Genomic DNA, 10,841 nt, shown 5'->3' with positions numbered 1-10,841 from the left:
CACACACACACACACACACACACACACACAGACACACACACATGATGAAAGTAGTATAGCCAGTTTCTTTCTTAATTATTGGTATGAAATCTTAATTCTTGGTGTTAAATTTCATCAAATCTAGATCCAACTGATAAGAGCAAATAATTTTTTTGGATTTATTTAAAAATAAATTAATAAATCTTTTGGGGGAAATATTTCAATTTCAGGATATCTCTCCAGAATTTGAGCAAAGAAGTTCTCAAGGATCCAGCCAGAGTTACAGATGGCGGTTCCCCCCAATCGTTTTTGAAGACCCCTATCATGCTGCACTCCGCTATATGGAGAAGCACAACATCCTACAGATATTCCAGGTAAAGCTCTTCACTTTTACCTTCTTCTTGGTTATGGAGTGTGGTAGAAGAAATTTGCTGAAAAAGGTGGGGGCAGGGCTAGAGAACATAGTCTACTTCAGATATTAGCGTTGTAGTTGTATTGATGTTGTTTTCTAGGTTGTTTTTACAAAAAAAAAAAAAAAGAGTAATTGAGAAACTCCAACGACACCAATGAGGTTTCATCATCGAGGGCACTGGAGGCCATGGAGGGTGGTTGCTGGAAAATAATTTGACCAATAATTAAACTTTTAGTTTTAGATAAGTTTGCAAAAAAAAAAAAAAAAAAACCAGTGAAAAAGAAAATTAAGGGGCTTTCCAGACCAGGGTCTTCAAAAGGAGACCATTTTCAGAACCACCTGAGAGCAACACTGTTTAGAAGGAAGTGGTAGAATTAAAAGTTCCACCTAGTTCCTGTGTTCATGAATCTTACTGAACCCAGGATTTAAAGTCAAGCTTCCTTTAAAGATAGTTCTTTAGCAAAATGGAACTATGAGGGGTTATTGCAGCTCTAATGGGGTGAGCTTTGTTCTGGGCATATTTCTTTTCTCATATTGTTGTTATTTGACAAGAAATGCACAGATCCATCTGTAACAGTGTATGTATGAAGTAACTGAGACAGGTGTAAAGTTCGAGGGGTTTACCTCAATTGATAGCATGCAAACTAGGAAGGTTTGAAGTAGGGTATAGGCTACTGGTTCTCAACTTCTTGTCAGCGACCCTTGGGAGGGTGACTCTTTCATGGGGGTCATCTAAGACCAACATCAAACACAGATATTCACATTACGATTCATAACAGAAGCAAAATTACAGTTGCGATGTAGAAACTAAGATAATTGTGTGCTTGGGGGTCACCACAACATGAGGAACTTGGTTAAGGGGTTGTAGCATCAGGAAGGTTGAGAACCACTTGTATAAAGAAAAGAGCAGATACCACACCCCATCAGCTCCACCATTAAAACTCTAAGTTGGCCACATCTTTGTGAGTTGGGGGGGGGGGTATTACTTAGTTTCCATGGCTCTCAGACGCCTCATATAAAATAGGGATTTTAAAATAGCAATTTCGTTAGCCCTGCTCTTTGATGTTTCCTTCTTAAAATGCTTCTTTTGGTTGGGACAGCTAGGTTTCTGCCTTTAATCAAAGAACTAATTGGTGATAAAAGGAAGGAGGAGATGTATTTAAGAAAGCAGGGTTTGGGGGGCTGTCATGGTAGCTCAGTGGCTTGCCTTTTGATCTAAAATGCTTGCTGATCTGAGTTCAAGCTCCAAAGCCCACATAAAGGTAGAAGGCGAGAACTGACTCTGTGAAGTTGTCCTCTAACCTCTGCACACGTGCTGAGGTACACACACACACACACACACACACACACACACACACACATGCATGCACGTACACAATGATAATAAACTTAAATTTTTTTAAATGTTGATTCTATAATTTTTCAAATTAAATAAAAATAATGCTTATAAATGCATTGTGATATTAAAATAAATTATCAAATATGTATATTGTTTAATAAAAATATGTAAGAAGGAGCTGGTGATGTAACACGGAGAGAGGATGCTTGCCTCACATGCATAAAATCTGCAGCACTATACAATTAATTGATTAATTGATTAAATAAGATTTCCAAGTGTATATTGGATACAGAATTAAGTGACACAGGTAAAGTAAGTCTGAATATATTATTGAATATATTTATTATTCTTGAAATTTATCTAACTGCAAATGAGAGATTTGTTTACTTTATTATAACATTCCAAGTTATTCAATCACAGCAAAAAGTATGGCAGTCAGTGTCAAAATCTGATATATCCTTTCTCATTTAATTCTGAAACTAAGTATTATTATCACACTTCAGAGACAAGTATCTCAGAAAACTGTGTGTAAAGCTCCCATGGTCCTTATTTCTATTCAAAAGGCCATTCTTTGATTATTTTTGAGTGGTTAATTTATTAATTGATCATCTAGCTATATCACAGTTCTCACAACACTTTAAACTTTTCCCACCACCTCCTTTGTCTTGGAAACAACCAAAAAAAAAAATGCATTGCTACTTATTAAATTTTGATACCTCTAAATTTGATCTTAATTTGCCTGATTTCATCCAAATAAAATAAGTGAGGGGCTGGAGAGATGGCTCAGTGGTTAAGAGCACTGACTGCTCTTGCGGAGGACTCAGGGACAATTCCCAGAACCCACATGGCAGCTCACAACTGTCTGTGTCTCCAAGATCTGACACCCTCACACTGGCATACATGCATGCAGAACACCAATGCCCCTAAAATAAGAATAAATAAATCATTAAGAAGGAAGGAAGGGAGGAGGGAAAGAAGGAAGGATGGAAGGAAAGGAAGGAAGGATGGAATGGAAAGGAAAGATGGAGGAAGAAAGAAGGAGGGAGGGAAGGAGGGAAGGAGGGAGGGAGGGAGGGAGGGAGGGAGGGAGGGAGGGAGGAAGATGTTAGGAGACAGGTGAATGTCTTTTAAATGTCTATAAGACATTCTAGGGTAGTGAGAAACTGGCTGCAAGTCTCTCAAAACCAAACTGCGGTGCATTGTGCTTTTCCTCAGCAGATCACTGAAAACCTAGTCTACGAAAGGCCAGATGACCCGCTGTATTTCATGCTAGACCAGGTATGGACTGGGAGAATGAGCGATCCTTCTTTTCTCATTGTTGGAAAACTGCATGTATGCCGCCGGATGAGCAGAGCCAACCATGAACAGCTCCAGGTCATCATGAAGGAACCCTACTCACAAGCTTCCAATCAAGAGCTTTTATTAATGTATAGAACAAAGCTAGGTGTGGTGGCTCACATCTATAATGTCTGTGCTCAGGAGGTGGAGGCAGGCACATCTCTGTGAGTTCAAAGCCAGCTAGGGCTACATAGAGAGACTCTGTCTCAAACAGAAAAATTACATCCCCAGCATCACAGAACCCTCCCTCCTCATGACTTCCCACAAAGGAATTACTTATTTTGACCTTTACAGTAACCTGTTCACTTTCCTTTAAAATTTTACTATTGAACAAGAGTCATGAAAGACTTTTGTTTAGACCTATGAGCTCTCTGAACTGTCGTTGAATTGAACCATCTATAGCCAGTATTGTTTTTTTGTCTTACCTCTTTTGCTCAAAATTATGTCTGTGGGATGGATCCATCTGTTGCGTGTAGCTGTTCATCCATTTTTATCTTGTAGAATGCTATTCACCATGTAGAAAACTATGGCTAATCCATTCTCTTTTTTTTTTTTTTTTTTTTTTTGTGGGTGTGTGCAGATTATTTCCAATTCGGAGTTATTACAGACTATTGTTGCTCTCAGCCTCCCCATCCGTGTCTGTCAGAGATACATGTCTCCTGGCTCTACACTTTACTCACTGGATTGTAGAGCATGTGCTTGCTTAGCTCCAAATAGATGGCTTCCCTTTTCTATCATGAGGAAGGCAATTACCACCCTGCCCCCACCAGTTCTAGCCTTACCAGTGTTCACCGTTTGTCACTGTACTTAGCCGTGGCTCTTTGTTAAATTCAGTGTCTTTTCTGCCTTTTCCAAGCTACAAGGCATTTGCATGCTTTTCCATCTGTTTACAGAGCATTTGTAAACACTTATTTTTCTACAGCACTGCTTCATGTCTTTCTCATTAGCAACAAGCTTCTATATGTTCTGACCCTGAGTGTTCAGCTAATCAAGCATTTCATATCACCTACTCTCTGTCTTATCTTCTAGCGCTTACCTTTTGATGAGGAGAAATTCTTAAGTATAGCATCAAATGTAACAATATTTTTCTTTGTGATTAATACTTCCGCTATTTTATGTTAGAAGTTTTATCCACATTTGATGATGGCTTCCTACATTACTTTGCAGGTGTGTGTTTGTGTGTGTGTATGTGTGTGTGTGTGTGTGTGTGTGTGTGTGTGTGATATCTGTGAGATGTTGTGACAGAAGATGGAGCTATAGATGACTATGAGACACCTGACATGAGTCTGTTGAGCAACTCAGCTCCTCTGAAGGAACAGCAAGTTCTCTCAACCACTGAACAACTTCTCCAGGCAACTTTTATTTTGTTTTATTTTATTTTATTTTGTTTTATTTTATTTTATTTTATTTTTGAGTCTCAGCTCCTTCTATTACAGGGTGAATTCTTGAACACATCCCAAATTTCTTCAAAGCTGTGGTCATGTTTGCTTGTGTCTTTTTTTTTCCTTCAAGGCTGTCTGAATGTGAACTTTCCTCAACCTGTCTTCACTTACCTCATTCTTTCTCAGCAGTAATTAAAAGGACTCAAAAGAGACTGTATGATTTATTGTAGCAACACCAACAGAAAAAGGAGAATGGGAACTGCACCCCAGTAAGGTTAGAAGAGAACTTAATACCATCTGGATGAGCTAAGAGTTTAAACAGTAACGAAGCTAGAGAAATAAATAACTGGGTAGTTAAAGGGACGGGAGCCAGGGAAAGGAAAAAGAAAGGATAGAGAAAAGTAATGTATGTGGAATGGAAGTATAAGAAATAATAGAACGCAATAGATAAATACAGAGGATGGGGTGTGGTGATTCACAACTGGAATCCCACGCTTGGAAAGCTAGGGTAGGAGGGCTGCTATGAGTTCAAAACTAGCCTAGCTACATAGTGAGTTCTAGGCAGTTCTGGGTAAAGACAGACGGACAGACAGACAGACAGACTGACAGACTTACAAAATGATTTAAAAATGAGAGGAGACCACCAGTCAGTGTATCTTCCTGAGAAGAGGGTGGGTTTACCACTCCCTCGCCTGGATTTTGCAGTTTTCTTAGGGACAGCTCTTTTTCTCTCTGAAATCCAAGCAGTTTAAACCAGAAATTGCTGTGTGTTGACTGAGACAACAGTGTATTTCCCTGCTAATGGGGGAAGTGCCGGAGCTGCCCTCAAACATGGCGCCCACCAGCTTAAGCCAAGGACCCCTGGAAGGATGCCTTCTCACACCAGGTACTTACTTCGCTGATGTGGGACATTTCCAGGCAGTGCACTCTTTCCACCAACTATCCTCATCCACTGAGAGCCCGCAAGGCCGTCAGCCTATTGGCCAAGGCACGGGGAATCTGATTGGTCCCCTGCTTCTTGGCTCCCCCCTTTCTGCCCCTGCTATCTGCATCCTTTTGCCAGATCCAGGCAGCCTTGCCCCGTTGCTTTCCCCTTGGCTCCCTTCCTCTGTGGCACAGCTCACAGCTCACGACTGCCCTTCTTTGCTTTTCCATACAGCCCATTTCTCGCTGCAGTCAGGCACCTGGTGCTCTCTGTTCAGACTCAGGTATATGCCGGAGAGGGCTGGATGTCTCCTAATCCACCATTTTCTCATACATAGCTCCCTTTGTGTGTGTGTGGGGGGGGGGTGGATTGTGTCAATTATTGAAGCTGCAGTACTTTTCTTTGGTGGTGTCACAGTATCCTGACTCTTTGTTATTTGTGTGGCACTGTGGAGGTATCTCTGCACGTAAGCAGAAAATCTCCTTTTCAATAGTTCCAGGCATTCAAAGCCTCCTGTTGGGAACCAGAAATGATAGGAGCAACTCTGGGATGGAATCGGATTGGAGCAAGGGTTCTCAGCCTGGGGGTTGCAACTCTTTCTCCACATAACACCGATCCTAAGAAATAAATATTTGCTTTACAATCCATGACCATAGCAAACTTGCAGTTATGAAGTAGCATGGGAAATAATTTTATGGTTGGGAATCACCACAACATCAAGAATTTGTGTTAAAGGGTCACAGTATTCGGAAGGTTGACCACTAGATTGGAGCCAGAGCCTGTGCCTGATGCTAACATTTCTGTACAGACTAAAGTTGGTGACAGGAATGCAAGCCATCTGGCTCCTGGGTAGCCTGGAATGAACACACACACACACACATACACACACACACACAAATGACACTGAACTATGAAGCTGTCACTTAAGGAAAACATGGGAGATTTTTGTTTATGTAGTCTATGTTTCTAAAGGAACATAGATATAGATTTCTTTATTCATTTGTAAATATCTCAGTTTCCCTCTGAACTCCCATCAGAAAATAATTTCACTTTAATTCTGTTAAGACATTTTTTGCTGGATGTAGAATTTGACTTTTCCTTAGCTCTTTAAAAATGTGCTTCTGACTCGGGGTGGGGGGGTGGGGTTCTGAAAAGCTCAGAGTCCCCCCGATTCTGTTCCCCTTACACGCTTGGCTGTCTTTAGCAGCCTTCACCCCAGCATTTCATTGTCTAGTTCACAGAGGAATTACAGGGGCGCACATGGGAATTTTCTTCAGGAGGATAAGTTGAGACTTGAGTCTACACATTTGTGTCTTCTACCAAATTTTGGAAGTTTTCAGCTCTGTCTTCTTCTTTGCCATTTTCCTGCCCTAGTCTCTTGATGAGGAGTTGTTTGTTTTTTATTTGGTTGTTTGTATTGCTTTTCTTCTTTTTTGAAAATCGCATTACCCTTGTTAAACCTTCTGATATTTTACAAATTCCTGAAGCTCTCTTCATTCCTCACATTGCCCCCCCTCTCTCAATAAAGCAATATCTTGACTCTATTTGTAAATCCACAGACTCCTCCACAGTCCATATTCTGTAGCCCATTGGAAGTGTACGTATGCATGTTAATTTGTGTGTATGTGTACAGGTGTGTGTGCATGTGCAAGTGTATGTGTAAGCATGTGGAGGCCAGAGGTCATGCTTAAATGTCACTTCTCAGGAGCTATTTTAGTCTTTCTAGACAAGATGGGATGTGGAGTTTGCCAATTGAACTTGACTGAATGTCCAGTGAGCCTAAGACAGTGGTTCTCAGCCGTCCTAATGCTGCAACCCTTGAATACAGTTTCTCATGTTGTGGTGACCCCCCCACCATAAAATTATTTCATTGCTACTTCATAACTGTAATTTTGCTAGTTGCAAATCATAATCTAAATATCCGTGTTTTCTGATGGTCTTAGAAAGTCTGTGAAAGGGTCATTCGACCCCTGAAGGGGTCGTGACCCACAGGTTAAGAACTGCTGGTCTAAGGGATCTCCTGTCTCTGCCTCCCCAGCACTGAGATTACATGCATGCTACGGTGCCCGGCTTTTATGAGGGTACTGGTGACCAAACTCAGGTCCTCATGCCTCCGTGGCAAGCACTTTACCCAGCCCTTGCACGGTGATCTTTTAGTCAATTTTTAGAAATAAAATTTCTCCTGGGAGGTGGGAGTTGAGGAGATGAGTCAGAGGGTAAACATACTTGGTGCACAAGCAAGAGAGCCTGAAATCAAAATCCACACAAAAGCCTGACGTGAAGCCCGAATATTTTTAATCTTAGTGTTCCTCCAGGGGTGTGGGAGGTAGAGAATTCCCATCGGACACTCATGGCCAGCTAACCTGCTCTCCTCAGCTGTAAAAGAACAAAGAGGCCCTGTCTCCATCAAGGTGGGAGGGGAAGACCAACAATCGGGCTGTTCTCTGACCTCTGTGTGTGCTCTACAGCACCCAGGAGAAGACTGACAATCGGGCTGTTCTCTGACCTCTGTGTGTGCTCTACAGCACCCAGAGTGCTCGTGTGCTCATGGGTGAATGTACACACACGCATGCATACACATACACACACATGTACATATATACACACACATACATATACACATGCACACACATGCACACACACATACATATACACATGCACACACATGCACACACACATACACACACGCACATATATACACACACATACATACAAACACACATGCACACATATATACACACACATACATATACACACGCACACACATGCACACACACATACAAACACACACACACAAACATATATACACACATACACACACACACTAAAGACCATGAATTTGAGAGAGAGTAGGAGGGAGAAAGTAAGTTCTATTTGGTCTTCTCCACTTTTGTCATTTCCTACATTTTTCTTTTCTTTTGGTGTGTTTTTCTTTCCTCGGTAAAGATATCTTGACGTTAAAGGTCTTGTTTTAATCATTTAAATTTAAGGACATCTTTGAGTCAATATCTATTAGTTACCTTGCCTGGTTGTAGTGAATGGCATTTTTAAGTAGCCCGTAAGAGCACTTGAGACAATCTTTTTTTTGGAAGTTCTGCAACTTTATTCAACATTCAGCAGATAAGTTCTCATCTATCTTGACTGTCCATAGATTTTTTTTTTAATGTGGTACCAGGTATGAAGGTTACCAGTAGGTATTGCTTGTTTGGAAAATCCTCATCCTCACTACATTTTCTGGACAAACTCACTCAGATGTGATTCGAAACATCCCTTATTCCCTTGGCCCAGATGGCTTTATTGGGCCTGGTGTCAGTGTGCACATCTGGAGTCCAGTGTGCACATCTGGAGTCCTCATCTGATTCGTGGCTAATTTCTGGATTCCTGTGAGTGCCCGCGAGGCACACTTCTTGAAGTCCACTCCACGGATGTGCTTGTGAATGCTGATGGTGTAGTCACGGGCCACCATCTCGTTGATGCCAAAAGGCCCCTTCTTGTTACCATGGGAGCCATTCTGCTGGGCCCAGGTAGGAAAGAACCGGTGTGTGGGACAATCTTGAATGGTCTAAACATAGCATGAAGACTGAGTTCTGCTATAATCCTTTGTTGAACATTGGGGGTTTTGCTGGCTGGTAGCATACTTAGAGTCAAACCATGAGTTCTAGCTTATCCTTTGTGAATGACATCTCAGCTCAGATGTTCAAGCACTGACCACCTTGCTTTGAAGCTGCCCCGTGGGTGCATGTTCCTGGTATCAGATAGGCACAGGGCTCATAAACACAAGGAAGGAATCTTCTCTCATGTACAGTCCCTGCTCCCTTGGGCATCTGGCCATATTTGAGTAGGCTACTTCGCTGCAGAAAGACTAGATTCCTCCTGATTATGATTCCTCCTGATTATGATGTAAATTGAAAAGTATAAGAATTAATTCCACATTGTAATTCTGCTTAGTCCCAGAATTTGCAGGTAGTTGTATGTTCTTTCGTTTTGTTTGCTGTTCTTGAGTTGTTGGTGTTGCTGTGTGTGTGTGTGTGTGTGTGTTTGTGTGTTTCTTAGAGGATAGGGTCTGTGTTTTCTCCATAATACTTAGATATTACTTGCATTTTTGAGTGTTCCCTCCTATTCAAGAACAAAACCTCTGGCGGGGGTAATACATTCATTTAAAGCTTATATCATGGAAATTTGAATGGTGGTATTTTGTTTACTTTAAAATAGTTTCTAATTTTAATTATGATTTCTTCAGCTCATGGTTTTGGACATCGGATTTTTTTTTCCTATTAGTCGCTATTAGGTATTGGAGCTCATGGCTGTCTCTGGGTTTCTAACTCAATCTCACCTTGTTAATGGATACTGTAAGGGAATAATGGACAAACGCATGTGAAAAAAACCCACACTGTTAAAGTTCCTGCCCAAATAATCCAGCTAGTATTTTTTAAAAGTGTTTTCTGTTATGTTTTGTTTTGCTTTGCTTTGCTTTGTTTTGTTTTGTTTTTAATTGTGTTGGTGGGCTAGGTCTGACTGTGGGCATGCTCTCAGAAGTGTAGGTCCCCACAGAGGCCAGAAGAGGGCGCCTGGAGCTGTTGTGAGCCACCAGGGGTCCTGGGAGCCAAACTCAAGTGTGCTTTTTAACCACCAAGGCAGCTCGCCAGCTTTTGTGTCTGCATTTTATAATGGTTTCTCTAGAGATTACACCATGCGTCTTTAATTGATGAAGTCATAATTTATTTGATCTTGCTCAGGCCAAGGACTTCTGGATATTTTAACTGCATGTTTTAGCCCCATGAGATGTGTTAGTTCTGAGTAGATCAAAATTCCAAATGGAAACTTTTTTTTTTTTCATTCTCCTTAGGTACAGGACATGATCAAATACAGAGATGAGAGGCTAAGTGACTGAAGACAGACATCCCAAGCACTGCTTACTGTCTGTCATCTGTGGCCCGACTGTACTCAACCTGCTCCCACTTGAAAAATGTGTTTTCAGTAGGCATTGGTGGTAACTCTGCCTAAACGTGGTCTTAATTTTTAGGTCAGAATATTATATAGAGTTCCTTTGTAAATTTCACATAACAATTATAGACACCTGTGGATAATCACACAAAATATACACATTATGGCTACTCAAGCGTTGATATCTCAACACTTCTCCCACAAGCCTGAACTAGAATAAGGTCAAGTCTCCAAAGGGACGAGGGAGCTCTCTTAAATGCTCTCAACTCTTAAAGAACACGAGAATCCCTCGTGGCTCTAAGCTGCTTACAAAATTCCTGTCGGAAATGCGCAAGGAGCATTTTTATCCTTTTTAACAAATGATTATTAGTATTAGGTATGATCCATATTAGGGGCAAGAAAATATTAGTAGCATATGCTTTTCTTATCACTGCACTTTACATTCTGTCATTAGTGGATGAGATTTAATTTTCTCCTGACCCTTAGCCTGCAGTACAACTCAGGTTTTACTCCCGTGGACAC

The 10,841-nt window shown here is 41.1% G+C and overlaps 1 protein-coding gene across 1 annotated transcript in view; it reads left to right on the top strand.

Moving 5' to 3' along the window:
* Tex55 (testis expressed 55) overlaps positions 1-10,488 on the top strand; it is a 12,080-nt gene extending 1,592 nt beyond the window's left edge. Inside the window, exons 2-4 of the mRNA XM_021210103.1 lie at positions 210-353; positions 2,946-3,008; positions 10,222-10,488. Coding sequence (XP_021065762.1) covers positions 210-353; positions 2,946-3,008; positions 10,222-10,266 — 252 coding nt within the window. The 3' untranslated portion in view covers positions 10,267-10,488. The remainder of the gene's footprint in view (positions 1-209; positions 354-2,945; positions 3,009-10,221) is intronic.
* The last annotated feature ends 353 nt before the right edge of the window (positions 10,489-10,841 follow it).

The sequence above is a fragment of the Mus pahari genome, chromosome 12 (genome assembly GCF_900095145.1).
Source record: "Mus pahari chromosome 12, PAHARI_EIJ_v1.1, whole genome shotgun sequence".
Classification (NCBI taxonomy): domain Eukaryota; kingdom Metazoa; phylum Chordata; class Mammalia; order Rodentia; family Muridae; genus Mus; species Mus pahari.
Note: the sequence above shows the minus strand (reverse complement) of the source record. Positions and strands in the feature narration are given on the sequence as shown.